The sequence below is a fragment of the Bos javanicus genome, chromosome 20 (genome assembly GCF_032452875.1).
Source record: "Bos javanicus breed banteng chromosome 20, ARS-OSU_banteng_1.0, whole genome shotgun sequence".
NCBI lineage: Eukaryota > Metazoa > Chordata > Mammalia > Artiodactyla > Bovidae > Bos > Bos javanicus.
The window spans coordinates 35439735-35456910 of record NC_083887.1 but is presented as its reverse complement, the minus strand read 5'-3'; the positions used below and the strand labels follow the sequence as shown (position 1 = coordinate 35456910).

The window sequence follows — 17176 nt, the reverse complement described above, 5'->3', positions numbered from 1 at the left end:
TGAAACTGTCAAAACAGTGTTGATTGCCTATACCCCAATACAAAATTAAAAAGGTTTTAAAAAGAGAGAGAGAACAATTTGAGTAAGGACAAAGGCATGCAGTTGAGGCAGAAAAGTATTTTTCCTGTGTGAATTCTGCCACCTGGTACTTCCCAGACTTCCTTTGCTCATTGCAAATTAGATGCAGCGTTGCTTCTCCCTCACAGTTGTAGAGAGAGAAAGCCTGTTGAATGAATGGGAGGACTGGGGAATTAAGCAGAGCTTTGGAGGAAAAACCAAGCCCTGAGTGCCGGTGGGGGGAACGTGCCAAGCGGCCAGCTGATGCCGGACACACCAGCCCTCATCCTTGAAGTGATGTAGGAGAGCCTAGCCTGGTCCCAGGTTTTTGTTTTGATCTGGTCAGGGGGCACGGTACACAGTGTGAAGTGCCCCAGAAGTACATGCTCGGACCTCTTTCTCTGTTCTGTCTGTTCTCCTCTTGGAGATCATCCAGTCCTGTGGCTTTATACGTGTGCACTGAAAACCCCTGGGTTTGTCCCCCGAGCCAGGACCCCTTCCATGGACTCCACAGTGTGTAGCTGGCTGGCTACTTGACATCTCATTTGAATATCAAGTAAGCATCTGAAGTTAAGATGTCACACATGCAGTCCCTGATACAGCCCACTGAATCATTCTTCTGCTTCTCCGTTAGTGGTGATTCCTTTTTCCAGGCACGCAGTCCAGAATTCTGAGAGCCACCCGTGATGTCTCAGTTTGTCACCACCCCACACGTTCTGCCAGCTCTGTCTGTAAAATCTCTCCCGAATTTCATCACCCTTCCCAGCATCGCTGCCGTCCCTGCACCCCCGGGGTCTAAGCCAACATCTGTCTCCCATGGACCACGGCCTGAGCTTGCTCCTGCCACTCTTGCCCCGTTCAGTCTCTTCTCATTCAGGGTCCTTCCTGTGCAAGACCACGTTACTCCTTTGTTTAAAACTCACCAGCAGCTCCCATCTCACTCCAAGTAGAAGCCAAAGTTTCTTAAGTGTTTTCCCTGCCTGCTCTCCCTTTCTGTGTGCTGTCTGATTTCTCCTGTCACTCACCTCCTTGCCCCCTCCAAGCCCCAGCTCTGTGTTGTGTCTTGACTATGCCCAGCGCTCAGCACCTCAGGACGTTTGCACAGCTCACCCCCTCACCTCCGGGTCACACAGGGAAGAGCTGATGCACTCAGAATTGGATCACCCGAGGAAGACTGACGTAGGAAGGGTGGAGGGGAACCGCGTGGGCTGTGTGTCCAGTCACCTGGGGCCTTGGATAAGAATTCCTGGTATCTGTGTTTTTCCCACAGTGTCAGGCTCTGTGCCTGCAGGAAACCTGTTCACAGGGCATTTCCCAGAGGGGGCTCCATAGCAGGGAGGAGCTCCACAGCAGGGAGGAGCTCCACAGGGCTCTCTGGAAGGTTCTCCCTCATGACTCTTGCTCTGCAGGTTTCAATAAACGTTATTGATTTTACTGGAAGATTTTCAGACAACAGCTAGGACTCCTAGTCCTCTGCAAAACGTCCTGAGAGATCTGGAGCCTGCAGTATCTGGATGGTGGCTGCCTAGTCACAGCACTGGACAAAACCACTATGCTCTGTGCAGGCGGTGACCACTGGGTCACAGCTGCCCCCTGTCCAGTGGGTTGTAAAACCATGCCTGTGAGAACTGATGAAAAGAAAACCAGGACATTCGATGGTAGCTGGAGCTGAGGTCCCCAGTTTCACAACCAGCCATGTGAGATGGTGGGAAAGGGCAGGGCTTCAGACAGGACTGTCCTGGTGATTCTACCCAGACCATAGACATAGGTCCTTTGTAAATTACCATATCTTCAATTCTGTTATATGAGAACTTGTGTTCTTTAGTTTCTGGTTACCCTTAACTGGTAGGTGGCCTCTAACTCCTAGTTTTAAGTTTCTTTGCCCCATGACTTGTTTAATTTTTGTGACTTGGTAAATATTTGATTTACTGAGACTCCACCTTTTAAGAAACATCTTAAATAGCCCTTTCATGTGGGGGACACAGGCAGCATGCATCCTGCCCCTGGAATTACCTGCTTTTGAATTGAGGGGATGAGCAAGGAAATAGCAACCCACTCCAGTATTCTTGCCTAGAGAATCCCGTGGACAGAAGAGCCTGGTGAGCTTCAGTTCATAAGGTTGCAAAAAGTCAGACACAACTGAAGCGACTTAGCATGCACGCTCTTCTCACTATGGTGAGTCTTGTGTTCTTGTGTGATGTACATGTTAGGAGGATGGGACCCTGTGACATAGACCAGGATTGGATGGATATTTAAATGCACAGTGAGTGTCAAAACCCCACTGTGGCATTTTCCTTTGCCTTCACTTTGGTTTTCAGCAGAAACTCTTTTCTCTTGAGTCAGTCTTCCTCCCAGCTTTGATATTCAGTTGTAGTAGGAACCCATCTGAAGTTGTCTGTAGACATTTCAGCAGGGTGTGAATGGATTTCAGCAGGGTGTGAATGACCTGTTGTCAACAGTTGAAGTAGCAGAAAGCAGTGCTTAAAGGATCAGGAAGAAAAGCTGTCGTTTGCAGACTTTTGCGCCTGTGTAAGCAGATCTGCCCACTCGAGAGTAATTGACTGGTTTGGTTTACCCTCTTCCTGTCTTCACTATTGTTCCCATTTCGTGTAAAATGCTGTTTGAAGAAAACAAATGGATAGTGTGGGCAGTGAAAATGCATGATCTGGCTCACAGAACATCTAGCTTTTGATGACCCTAAGCAGACTAGATGGAGGTAAAAGTTGACTTTGAATTTTTCTTTGTTTCTCTCTGCGATGAGTCAGAGTTTGCAGTAGAAAAGTGAAATTCAGTACTTCCCCTGACTAACGTGTTTATTATTAAGTGAAGAACATATTAGCCTTCTTGAGACCATCCAGCTTATTTGTTGTGCCCTCACATTGTACAACGGTCAGAGACCTGATGAATCAGCAGAGCTGTTTTGGCCTGTAGTTCATAACCCTCTTGGAAGACAAGAGTGCCAGAAGGTCTCTTGAACAAGAACAATGCCGCTCTGCCTGTCCCCTTCAGAGACGTGTGTGCATTTCTCAGCTGACATTTTAAGGAGAGAGACAGGGAAGAGGGGAGGTGACTCCCCTGCAAGGCATCAGTTTGAATGGAGCTCTTCTGAGAGTGTGGCTGGGTTTTTCTGCCCTATCTTTCTTCACCAAACTTTGCCTGGTGTGAAGAGATTGGTGACTCCATTACCTGTTGCCACACAGCCTCAGCGTCCCATCTGGGAAAGCTGCCCTCTGCTTTCTGACCTCGGCTGGCCGGGCTGGAGCAGCGCAGGTGACTCACCTCTGTCTCCTGTGTTACTCATCCTCCTTTTGGAGCCAATAGAATAGCCCAGAAATGTCCTTTTCGTGCCAGAGGCGGAAACACAAAAGAGGAAATACAGAAAGTCTTTTGAGGCCCAGGCTCCAAGGGGACACATCACTTCTGCCTCATTTATGAGACAGAGCAAGTCAGATGCAGCAGGAAAATCAGCTCATCGTGGGGTGGGGCTGGAAGAGGACTCCAAATTCACAGTGACAAGGGGTGTGGATATAAGGAGGAGAGGAGAGCGGGAGCCGTTCTAAAGTTTACCTATTTGTTTTTATTTGTGTGTCTGCATCGGGTCTTCGTCGCAACATGAGTGATCTTTGGTTGCAGAGCAAGGGCTTCCCTAATTGTGGTGCATGGGCTTAGCTGCCCCACCTCCTGTGGGATCTTAGTTCCCCAGACTAAGATTCTAACCCTCATCCCCTACATTGGAAGGTGGATTCTTAGCCACGGGAGCACCAGGAAAGTCCCAGAATGGAAGCCTTTAATGTCATTATCTTCCACAGTAGGTTCAAAGAAACCTGCTCACATCTAAAATTAAATTTCTCTTCTTTGCAATTTATCTTTTTCAGGAGGTGAGACCCTATGGCTCTCTTTGCAGTCTTGCAGACAACATTCCTCTTGGCATTGCTGCCCTTGAGAACTTACCAAAGTGAAGGTAAGAAGTGGAAAGAACAATAAAGAAAAAAAAATCACATAGAAAAAAAAACCAAGGTAACTGGTGCTTTGGAGAAAAACGAACAGGTCATTTTTCTTTGGGAATTACCGGGAATTGGTGAGGAGCAGTGAGTAATTTAGTCTCCACCTTCCTGATCTTAATGGCTCATTTTAGTAAGCTACTCCTTAACCCTGATTTCCTGGCCAATGGAAACTTGTCACTAGACTTAATCCCTCAGCATTTCATGATCAGTATATGATCTGTTGCCATTGGCAGAGGAGTTCCTTCTGTACTTGGTGTGTAGAAATGGGTTATGTGCTCAGAGTTAGAACAAGTTGGAATGTCCTCCATTCATTGAGAGGCCATTGCTTCCACAGTAATATGCTAAGTGCTGAAATGCTGTTTATGGCTAAAGAAATAGTATTTGTCTCTTAGCTACTTACCCAGTGAAGGTGTGTGTATGTATGCTCAGTCACTTCAGTCGTGTCCAACTCTATGTGACCCTAAGGACTATAGCCCACCATTCTCTGCTCTGGAGAATAGGATTTGTTGTATAGTATACTTATTAAAGTATAGTTAATATAAAGTATACATACTATAGTATATGTCGTATAAATATATACGTATTATATATAACATAAGTGTATATGCTAGGAAATTATACTATATATACTTATTAAAGTACATATACTTTAATAAGTTTACTTTCACATGTATATTTAAAATAATACAATATATGATAAGAGTTTTTACCTTTAATGTTAGTTTTTCTAGAAATAACATCATATTTTATGGCTGCAAGCTCTCCCATCTTACGAATGGGCCACAGTTTGTTTCCTTGAGCGTGTTGGAACCAGATGGAGAAACTGGTGGGGAAAGTTGGGAGCCTGTGACTAAGTCTATGGCTATCTGGTTCTAAGCCCGCTCTTTTTGGCCACACGCCAATACTGTGTTGTCGAGAGCTGGGCCAAGAGCCCAGGGTCCTGGTTGGATTCTGTGACCTTGGGAAAGTCGCTCCCCTTTTTTTAGCTTCAGTTTCCTCCTCTGAAAAACACTGGGACTGGACTGAATCACCTCCGAGGTCTCTCTGTCTCTCTGACTTTACCTTGGCATTTCCCACCATTTCCCAAGGATGTCCTAGATTGCTTTCCATTTCAGAAATAGCAGTCAGCTATTTCTGACTGCTGTCTACTGAGTACCTGAGTCAAGCTCCTCTTTGTCTAAAGCATCACAGGGCAGCCTTCTAGAGCTTCCCAAAGCACTGGTGATATAGGGTAGGTGACTCACTAATTCAGTAATCAGTCACAGAGTGTCTGCACTGTGACAGGGGTGTTACAGTCTTGATTTCAGCAAGATGAGTAAGACTTAAAGCCACCTCTGTTCAGCTCACGGTCTGCGGGGAGCCAAACACCAAACAGGCTATGAGCGCATGCTGTGATCAGGGTTCAAATATGGGGTGGGAAAAGCTGCAACGGGAAGAGGAGACCACCAGGAAGAACGAGTTATTAGTGAGGGGCAGCTGCTCAGGCAGGCACTTGAGATCGTGCCGGGGCTGTGCTGGATCTCTATCACTTGAGATCTGCTGTGGGTAAGATGTTGTGCCAAGTTCTGGGGACTAGAGTTCATTCCAAGCTGCAGGACTCTGCCCTCCAGGAAATGTGAATCTAGAGTGAGACTGACAGCAACAGATGACCATACCGTACAAGCAAGGTGAAATGAGGGCTAGGAAAGTGGGCTGATTTTGTATGCACTCTGCTTCTCTACACAGTTATTAAAAATAATCCAACCGCCCCCCCCCATTCCATAAGGGTTCTGCCTTTTCATTTTCCTAAATCTCCCTTTAGTTCACTTCCTAAATCTCCCTTTGGTTCACAGGTTTAGGGAGAGGATGAATAGCAGCTGTTGCTTTCTGCTGTCTTTAACTAAAAAATTGAGACATTTTATTCACAAAGGAATAAAACCTCTAATCAAATAATGATAGAGGATGACTTTGTTGCGCTTTGAATGTTCAGGAATCCCAACTTATTTCATTTACCTTTGAATGAATGGGGCATAATAACTAATTCCCTAAGCTCAAACTTGTTAAGAATCAGAATGCCAATTTATTAAGTTTAAGTGGGGAGTAAAACATAGAAATATAACCGGGACTCAGCCTTTTGGTGCAAATCAACTCAGAAGACTAAATTATGCATTCTGAAGTGTCATCTTAGTGATATGAACTGGATATCTTAAAGGAATATTTCTTTTAAAATCTAGCATATTATATGGTTCTGAAAGTTATACCATGTTTTTTGGAGAACATTTGCAAAGTACAGAAAAGCATAAAACAAGAAAATTAAAACCAACATGACGTTGTAAGGTGTTTATCCTCCAATTAAAAATTAAAATCACTCGACCTCACCATCCAGAAATATTGACTGTTAACATTTTAGTTTTACTTTTCTTTATAGCTTTTTAAAAATAACGGAAGTGCTTTAAAAAATATAAAATGGGGTTATAGTTCAATGTGATTTTTTTAAATGTATGAAAAAGGTCAAGAAAAACTAAATGATTTAAACTTGGCAGTGGAGTGAGAGTGGAAATGGTAAGGAATTCAATACCTGTATTGGTTGAAAATTTTTGTCATGATCATGTATATTTTAAAAATAATATTTATTGATGTGAAATTTACATAACATAAAATTACCAATTTATGATTAAAGTGAACAAATCAGTGGCCTTTAATACGTTCAAAATTTTTTGCATCTACCACTTCTATATACTTCCAAAATTTTTTTGTTGTCTCCAAATAAAACACTGTAATCATTAATCAATTATCCCCATTCCTCCCTCCCTCCCTTGGCCCCTGGCAACCTTCAGTCTCCTTTATCTCTCTGTGGATTTAACTGTTCTGGATATTTCATGTAGATTGAACCATACTATACAAGACTTTTGTATCTGGCTTCTTTTGCTTAGTGTAATGTTTTCAAGGTTCACCTGATTTGTAGCATGTATCAGTACTTCATTTTTCTTCACTTCAGTAGCTCAGTTGTGTCTGACTCTTTGCGACCCCATGGACTGCAGCACGCCAGGCTTCCTTGTCCATCACCAACTCCTGGAGCTTGCTCAAACTCACGTCCATCGAGTCGGTGATGCCAACCATCTCATCCTCTGTCGCCCCCTTCTCTTCCTGCCTTCAGTCTTTCCCAGCATCAGGGTCTTTTCTAATGAGTCCATTCTTCGCATCAGGTGACCAAAGTATTGGAGCTTCACCTTCAACATCAGTCCTTCCAATGAATATTCAGGACTGGTTTCTTTTAAGACTGATTGGTTTGACCTCCTAGCAGTCCAAGAGACTCTCAAGAGTCTTTTCCAACACCACAGTTCAAAAGCATCAATTCTTTGGTGCTCACATTTCTTTATGGTCCAACTCTCACATCCATATATGACCACTGGAAAAACTATAACTTTGACTATACAGACCTTTGTCAGCAAAGTAATGTTTCTGCTTTTTAATATGCTGCCTAGGTTTGTCATAGCTTTTCTTCCAAGGAGCAAGTGTCTTTTAATTTCGTGGTTGCAGTCATCATCTGCAGTGATTTTGGAGCCCCCCAAAATAATCTCTCACTCTTTCCATTGTTTCCCCATCTATTTGTCATGAAGTAATGCGACAGGATGTCATGATCTTAGTTTTCTGAATGTTGAGTTTTAAGCCAACTTTTTTACTCTCTCACTTTCATCAAGAGGTTCTTTAATTCTTCTTGGCTTTCTGCTATAAGGGTGGTATCATCTGCATATCTGAGGTTATTGATATTTCTCCCAGCAATCTTGATTCCAGATTGTGCTTCTTCCAGCCCAGAGTTTCTCAGGATGTACTCTGCATATAAGTTAAATAAGCAGGGTGACAATATACAGCCTTGACTTCTTTCCCGATTTGGAACCAGTCTGTTGTTCCATGTCCAGTTCTAACTGTTGCTTCTTGACCTGAATACAGATTTCTCAGGAGGTAGGTCAGGTGGTCTGCTATTCCCATCTCTTTCAGAATTTTTCACAGTTTGTTGTGATCCACACAGTCAAAGGCTTTCGCATAGTCAATAAAGCAGAAATAGATGTTTTTCTGGAACTCTCTTGCTTTTTCAGTGATCCAACTGATGTTAGCAATTTGCTCTCTGGTTCCTCTGCCTTTTCTAAAACCAGCTTGAACATGAAAACAGTTCATGTACTGTTGAAGCCTGGCTTGGAGAATTTTGAGCATTACTTTACTAGCGTGTGAGATGAGTGCAATTGTGCGGTAGTTTGAGCATTCTTTCGCATTGCCTTTCTTTAGGATTAGAATGAAAACTGACCTTTTCCAGTCCTGTGGCCACTGCTGAGTTTTCCAAATTTGCTGACATACTGAGTGCAGCACTTTCACAGCATCATCTTTTAGGATTTGAAATAGCTCATCTGGAATTCCATCACCTCCACTAGCTTTGTTCATAGTGATGCTTTGTAAGGCCCACTTGACTTCTCATTACAGGATGTCTGACTCTAGGTGAGTGATCACACCATCGTGGTTATCTGGATCATGAAAATCTTTTTTGTATAGTTCTTCGGTGTATTTTTGCTACCTCTTCTTAATATCTTCTGCTTCTGTTAGGTCCATACCATTTCTGTTCTTTATGTGCCCATCTTTGCATGAAAATTTCCCTTGGTATCTCTAATTTTCTTGAAGAGATCTCTAGTCTTTCCCATTCTGTTGTTTTCCTGTATTTCTTTGCATTGTTCACTTAGGAAAGGTTTCTTATCTCTCTTTGCTATTCTTTGGAGCTCTGCATTCAGATGGGTATATCTTTCTTTTTCTTCTTTGCCTTTAGCTTCTCTTCTTTTCTCAACTATTTGTAAGTCCTCCTCAGACAACCATTTTGCCTTTGCATTTCTTTTTCTTGGGGATGGTCTTGATCACTGCCTCCTGTACAATGTCAGAAATCTCCATCCATAATTCTTCAGGCACTCTATCAGATCTAGCCCCTTGAATCTATTTGTCACTTCCACTGTATAATCATAAGGGATTTGATTTAGGTTGTACCTAAATGGTCTAGTGGTTTTCCCTACTTTCTTCAATTTAAGTCTGAATTTTGCAATAAGGACTTCATGATCTGAGCCACGGTCATCTTCCGGTCTCTTTTTGCTGACTGTATAGGGCTTCTCCATCTTTGGCTGAAAAGAATACAGTCAATCTGATTTTGGTATGGACCATCTGGTGACGTCCATGTGTAGAGTCTTCTCTTGTATTTCAGGTTATGAATACACACAATATGTTTGTCCATTCATCTGCTGATGGCCATTTGGGTTCTTGTCACCTTTTTGCTGTTGTGAATAGTGCTGCTACAAACATTTGTTACAAATATTTAAGTCTTGCAGCTCTTTAGGATATATACATAGGAATGAAATTATTGAGTCATATGGTGACTTTAACTTTGTGCGGAACTTTCAAAATGTTTTCTTCAGTTCCAAAGTCTTTTTACACTCCCGCCTTGATATACAAAGGTTTTAATTTCTCCACATGCTCACCAATGCTTATTTCCATTTTTTAAATTATAAGCCTCCTTGTGAGTATAAGATAGTATCTCATTATGGTTTTGATCTTCATTTCTGTAGTGATTAATGATGTTGAATGTCTTTTCATGTGCTTATTGGCCATTTGTACATCTTTGGAGAAATGCCTATTCAAGTCATTTGTCTGTTTTCAAAATAGAGTTGTTTGCCTTTTAGGTGTTGAGTTGTCAGAGTTCTTTATAAATTTTGGATACTAGATGAGTGATTTGCAAAATATTTTCTCCATTTTTAGTTTTTCTTTCCTCCCTTTTGACAATGTCCTTAGATGCACAGAAGTTTTTAATTTTGATAAAGTTCCATTTGTCTTTTTTTTTTTTTTCTTTTTTGACTCATGCTTTGGCATCATATCTAGGGACCCAATGCCAAATCCAAGGTCATGGGAGTCCAGACTAAGATTCTAATTTTTATCCTAACCATTCCCAGCATCTGATCTATAAAATTCACAGAGGATGAATATCTTTCTGGGAAAATAGTCGTTGATGGCTAATAACTTGGATTTTATGGCCATTCTTGTTAACTTTGTTTCCATAGAATGAATTTTCTGAGATTTTTTTTTTCTAAACTCTGAGGATAAAACCTTATTTAGATCCTGAAGCTGTCTATCATGTGGACCATTAACATGGAGAACTTCATGCTTGTATCCACCAAGAATACTTATCAACTTTTCTGGCTAGGTCCAGAGCCCCATCCTTACCATCTGTATCCTGAACTTGGCAAGACATGGTGGGAGCCACACTTCTCAGACATTCCAGTCCATGTGACCTTCAGTTGGGCAGGCTGTTCCTGCCTTCACAGCTGGGGAGCAGCGCAGTGAAGGCTTGGTATTAAAGAGATCCATACTTAAGTTCCAGGCCGCTTTGTGTACACTGTTTAAGCTATCGAACTTGAGTCTTCTCATCTATAGAAAATGACTGTCTCAGTTTTATAATGGGCATTTCATGAGAAAAAATATGCAAAGCACCTAGCACCATGCCTGATAAACTTTATTGTTCAGGCTTATTGTTGCTGTTATTTTTTACCTCCCTGTGAGAAAAATACAGGCTTTCCAGGTGACTCAGGGGTAAAGAATCTGCCTGCTAATGTAGGAGATGTGGGTTCCATCCCTGGGTTAAGAAGATCCCCTGGAAGAGGGAATGGCTACCCACTCCAGTATTCTTGCCTGGAGAATCCCATGGACAGAGGACCCTGGAGGGCTACAGTCCATGAGGTCACAAAGAGTTGGATACGACTGAGCGAGCATATGCACACATGCGTGAGAAAAGCAGCATATGTAGAATGACAGTTTGGGAGATTTTTTTTCATTATTAGAGATTCATGCCATTTTTATTCTCAAAAGAAGGTAATCTCTTACCATTTAAACTGGGTGCCAGAGAGTCTCAGATCACTAGGGGAAATCCCCAAAGAACTAGAAAAATGAATGTTAAAAAGATATGTGCTCCACCATGAACCATCAGCTCCCAGTTGATTTTATCAATACACTCTTCATCTTTTCAATACTTTTGCAGCATTCCCAGCGTACTTTAAGTTAAGTGACTTAAGTGAAGCCGCTCAGTCGTGTCCGACTCTGCGACCCCATGGACTGTAGCCTACCAGGCTCCTCCATCCATGGGATTTTCCAGGCAAGAGTACTGGAGTGGGTTGCCATTTCCTTCTCCAGTGTACTTTAGATGCCCTCAAACCAACCAGTGAAGCCTCTTGATTCAACAATACACAATTCTTCTTGAATCTGTATGGCATTTCCTCTACTTATATAAAAAGCCATGTTTTGTTCTTCTCCCAGCATTAGCAGTGATCCCACTCACTCCATCAGGGCAAATCCTCTCTCTAGGCTGTTTTCCAGCTCACTGACCTCAGCAAATCTGTCCCATGTTTGAATCTCTCCTCTTTGACAGACTCTATCCCACCATTAAACACTCTAAACTTGCAGTCACTCATTATTTCATAGAAGTCTCTTGTGTCTCTCCACTAGGTTCCTTCCTTGAGCTAGAAACCTTGTCACGATTATTTCATTTCACACTAGGTTAGGGTTAGCCCAGTAAATTCTTGCTAAAGGTGTTTTAAGTTCAGTGCATTGAGATTTAAGCAATAGCCTCTAGAGATGGGACTTGTTCTCACTTTATAGCTGTTTAATAAACTATGAAATATTTGTTTGGGTTTTTTTGACCACAAAGCATATGGGATCTTAGCTCCTCAACCAGGGGTTGAACTCACATCCCCTGCACTGGAAGACAAAGTCTTAACCACTAGATTGCCAGGGAAGTCCTGTAAACTATCAAATAGTTCACAAAATATTCATTTTAGATGTCCAGAACTATGAAATTTATAGCAAAAAGCCCTGTTTTTTAATTCAGCCTTGTTATAAATTTCTAAACTATTTAGATTGTTCAATGAAATATCCTTTTGTGTAACAGTCAATATATTAATTTGCTTTGTATCATTGAGCAACTCATTTCATTCATCTAGGGCTTAATTTCTTCATCTGCTGAGTGATTTCTAAATTCCCTCCAGCTTTTCAGTGTCTAATTCTAGAGTGTATATGTGAGCAATGTTTTCCAAAGCTAAACAGTGATGATATTGAACAGTGTAATTATCTGCGATTATTCAATCACACGCCTATTAAATGTCACTTCATATCGTGTTTTGGTCTTTCAGTTCTGTCTGAACCTTTACCATTAACTCCTGAATCACTGAACGTTTCCATCAATTCTACAAAGCAGTGTTTGCATTTACAATGGACTGTCCACAACCCTGATTATCACCAGGAATTCAAAATGGTTTTTCAGATACAGATCAGTAGATTTAAAGCATCCAATGTCATCTGGTTGGTAAGTATTTTTATTCTTGGCTCAGTATTTTAAAAATCCTTTTCTAACACCATGATTTGTCTTTCATGACATCCTCCCCAAAATCCCAATCTGGAATCATTTTAGCAACTCAGAACAGTTCTAAATAATCACAGTTCTGTGTTTTTAGTTAAGAGGATCTGGGACAAATTAACATGACAGTTTTAGTTTGGTAGGTTGGGTGGGTTGTGCTATAAAAATAGATCATATTCTCAGTTATTCTCTGTTCTCTATGAAAGCTGTTGGGGTCTATCCTTGTGAAGACTGGATTCCAAAAATCCATGATCAGCCATCTTATTCCTCTTCCTTCTTCCTTCTCTGCCTACCAAAGATTCTCCTAAATCAGGTGTAATAGTTTGGCAATTCTCATGTCAGTGTGGCTCTCAGGCAGTTTCTTTACTAATACTGTACTGAAATACAAGGAAGAAAATGTTTTAGCATTTTCTCTTCTACCCAGCAAAGAGGTCTTCCATGGACCTTGTCGGAGAGTAACTTACCGTGTCCTTTGCTTCCTCACATGTGCCTTTTTCTATAGAAAATTAAATTAAGAAAATCCTGAACTCATACTCTTTTTGCCTTTGAATTATTTGGGATTGATGTGCTCTAGTCTGGTTTAAGTCATGGTTATGTCTGTTTTGCCTGATGCTTTCCCATTCACTGCATTGGGGCACTTTGGTGGTTTCTTTCAATGACCATTTATGGTCCAGGGAGCCCTAGTAATCTATGCCCACATCATGATCGTTTATTATCATGGGAGGTTGAAGGACAGTGAAATATTTTCTCACTGAAGGGAAACAGAGAATTTGCATAGAGAGAAGTGAAACACAGATGTTTTATTGCTGGGGACCTCTATTTGCTAGTGGATAGCCACTCTTCTCTCAGGCAGTGGAGGCATGGATACAGGGACCCAGAGGGTCAGTTCCTTTAGCATAAAGGTCACTAACTTTAAAGGTTCAGTTACTTTTATGATCCATCATCATCACCTTTGAGATCTGAGTGAGTGGCCTAAATATTGTTCTGACTATTGATTTAAGGTTGATACCAGGTCTATAATTCTACCTCTCATAGGGCAGCTTCCTACTGTGAGAGTTATTTGATGTTTCTTTCTTTTTTTTTTTTTTTTGTAAGGCCAAAAACAGTAGTTTATTTGGGGTTTGTTAAGACTACAGGCCAGGAAACACAGATCTCAGAAACACTTGCCCTGTGTTCCCTGGCTTTTTATTTATTTTTTTAAGTTTATTGAGATATAGTATAATTGCTTTACAATGTTGTATTCGTTTCTGCTGTATAGCAGAGTGAATCAGCTATACATATGCATATATCTTCTCTGTTTTGGATTCCCTTCCCATTTAGGTCATCAGAGAGCACTGAGTAGAGTTCCCTGTCCTACAGGCTCTTGTTCGCTCTGTATTGATCTGTAGGATGTATATGTGTCAATTCCAATCCCCCAATTCATCCCACCCTCTCTTTCCCCCTTGGTGTCCATATGTTTGTTATTTCCATCTATGTCTCTGTTTCTGCTTTGCAAATGGGTTCATCTGTACCATTTTTCTAGATTGCATACAACAGCGGTGCTTGTATACAGCTATTCCCTCCCCAGCCCTTCCTCCCACTATCCCTTTCACAGGGATAATTTTTGTATTTTCATATTTTTTGTATTATCGATGGATACACTTGTTGATTTGGGCCTAGCACAGCGTTGAACAGAGGTCATGTTGAGGCTAAGAATTGCCTAGGGAAAAGAAACTTGAGTGGAGGGCTGGAGGAATTTGTGGAAAACTGGCACTTAACCCCATTAGTGAAAGTAACATTAACCATAGACCAGGTGGATCCCATTCTTTATTCTTCTAAAAGATAGTTCTTTTTGTTACCATAGTTAAGAAAATAGTGGTAGGAAAGCCTGAACTGACAGTTGTTCACATCTGTTTAGACCTTTGATTCAGGTACTAGTTCTCTTTTCAAGGTAAAAAGAGAAATCTTTTTCTTTCTTGCTAAGTAGGTTTCCTGCTGCTGAAATCTACTTGTAACCAACCAAGGCTGGAGGTGTTTGAGGGTAGAGTTTTGCCTTGTCCATTACATGGTTCCCATAACATCCAGCCCAGCCTGATCCCTAGGGCACAGAAAGGTTTGTGATGCTGCCTTTTCCTTTTTTTTTGTCACTTATTCATTTGACAAAAGATAATCACACCTGCCTATGCCAGATGCCAGGAACAGGTAAAGAAAAATCATCTTTGACTTGAATAGTTTGCAGCATAGTTGAGAAGATCGTCCAGGACACACACAGCAACACCAAGAGGACAATTTCAGAAAATCTGCAATGACCTACCCCTGACCACGCACACACAGAACTCTCTCCCTTTGCCTGCTGGGGTTGGGTGGTGTAGGACCCTCCATAGCCAGAGGAAGGAACAGCCCCTCTCCAGGCAGCTCTGTTTTTGACTGGAGCCCTGGGCTCCACATGGGGGTTATGGTCACACTCAGTCTTTCCCAGTCATCAGTCACCATGCATCCCAGAATAGATGCCATGAGAAGCTGTTATCTGAACCTCTTGGGCCTGCAATCAAGGACAAACCTAAGGTCCCCTCCACGTAAAGTTCAGAAAGCCAGCTGAGAGAGGCTGCTTCTATCTGGACCATAATCTCCCTTCATAGGGCAGGTCCCTGAAATGCAACCTCACTCTTGCTGAGAAGGAGCAGCTTTCTGTTCTCATGGCTCCGATTGTGTGTTCCCAGATAAGCCAATGGATAATAATAAATAAATATATTTATGTTAAATTTATAAATTTATATTAAATTAAATATGTATTATAAATAAATAAAACAAGGCAAATAGATGGGGAAAAAGCTCCAAAATCACTGTGGATGGTGACTGTAGCCATGACATTAAAGGTACTTGCTCCTTGAAGAAAAGCTTTGACAAACCTAGACTGCATTACTTTGCAAACAAAGGTCTGTCTAGTCAAATCTATGGTTTCTCCAGTAGGCATGTATGGAGTGAGAGCTGGACCATAAAAAAGGCTGAGCACCAAAGAATCGATGCTTTCAAATTGTGCTGTTGGAGAAGACTCTTGAGAGTCCCTTGGATAGCAAGGAGATTAAACCAGTCCATTCTGAAGGAAATTAACCCTAAATATTCACTGGAAGGACTAATGCTGAAGCTAAAACTCCAGTACTTTGGCCACCTGATGCTAAAAGCTGACTTGTTGAAAAAGAACCTGATGCTGGGAAAGACTGAGTGCAAAAGGAGAAGGGGGGTGACCAGGTGGGACTCAGTGGACATGAATTTGAGCAAACTCTGGAAGATAGTGAAGGACAGAGGAGCCTGGTATGCTGCAGTTCATGGTGTCACAAAGAGTTGGATGTGACTTAGCAACTAAATAACGATAACAAATAAACCAAAGGACAAGCGTCTTGACCCGGGTGCTTGCAGCTGGTCCAGGGACTCTGAGCTGGATCCTGGCTGGTGCCAACCACTCAGAACTCACTGTGTAGTCTCACCTTGGCCTTTCTAGTCACACGCTTTATGATTCCGTCCATGGCAGGGGAAGGCAGAGTAGAGTAACCACTCAAGCTTGGAAGGAGGCCTGGAGCTTGAATCAGGGAGGAATAAGCTCGCTTCTTGGGAATGGATCAGTGACTTCACTTGGGCATCATGTAAATGCCAGCTTTTCATGACTTACTGATGTCTGCCAGGGCCAAATTAAACTTGCCACTTCAATGAATGAAAACAGCCCAAACACAAGTCATCACATTTTTAAAAGTCACTGAATTGATGCATTCAAGGAAAGTTTTATCTCTTCCACAACATGGCTAGAAAGACCACAAAGCACAAATTTGTGGTTAGACAGAATCCACACAAAGAGGGTCTGGGAAAAACAGAGCTCGTGACATATTAATGAACTGATGAAATCATTTGGCACATAGTTTTAGACTGTGGGTTCAGGTCCAGGCCTTGTTCAAGGCGTGGGGATATCAATGCTGAGCAAAACTAAGGAGATGATCACAAAATTAAAGTGTCCTAGATGTGAGGAGTGCAGGTTGCTGATAGTGGGCTATGGGTTGAGATTAGGCCTGACCTTCTCTAGCAGCTTGGAGGAAGGGCAGTTGGAGTCAAAGTAGGAAAGAAGATTAGAAGCTAATTTAGCATGGAGAATGGAGAGGAATGTTCCAGGAAGATCCAGCTGGGGTGAGCAGAGGCCCTGAGTGAAAGGGGCTGGGAGCTTTCAGGCTTGAAAGCATGGGGCACGTGGGGTGGGCAGGACAGGGCCAGCCCACATGCGACTCCGGGGGTCATGCTCAGGTGTTGTTTTTTAACCTGGGAACAGTGAGAAGGGGTGATGAGATCACCCCTTCAGAGAGATGAGATCTGATTAAAACCACTCTGGTTCCACAGTGGGGAGAAGTTGGGAGAATTGGAGGAGGTGAAGTGTGACCAGTTTGAATTGAGCAGTGGGGTTGGTCCAAAGGAGAGGGGCCTGGAGTAGGTGATAACAATGGGAGGAGAGCAGTGGCTGAATTCCTGAGGGATATAAGAGGTGAAATCCAGCCTGTGGCTTGTTCACATAGCAAGGTCACCATGACTGCTATAATGTTCATATTATAGCAAGGTCACCGATTGACTAACAGCCAATTTTTTGTACTAGTTTTTAAATAATGGAGAAAATGTACCCGAGATTGTGCACATTAAATAGTAAAAGTTGCATGGGTCAGGACCACAAAACTTGTTAAAAAACAATGTT

At 42.1% G+C, this 17176-nt stretch overlaps 1 protein-coding gene across 2 annotated transcripts in view; it reads left to right on the top strand.

The window, feature by feature from the left end:
* The window catches only part of OSMR (oncostatin M receptor), a 74417-nt gene that overhangs the window by 14377 nt on the left and 42864 nt on the right, over positions 1–17176 (top strand). For both annotated transcript variants that reach the window (XM_061393680.1, XM_061393681.1), the window contains exons 2-3: positions 3933–4018; positions 12248–12420. In XM_061393680.1, the coding sequence (XP_061249664.1) occupies positions 3946–4018; positions 12248–12420 (246 nt within the window). In that variant the 5' untranslated portion in view covers positions 3933–3945. The remainder of the gene's footprint in view (positions 1–3932; positions 4019–12247; positions 12421–17176) is intronic.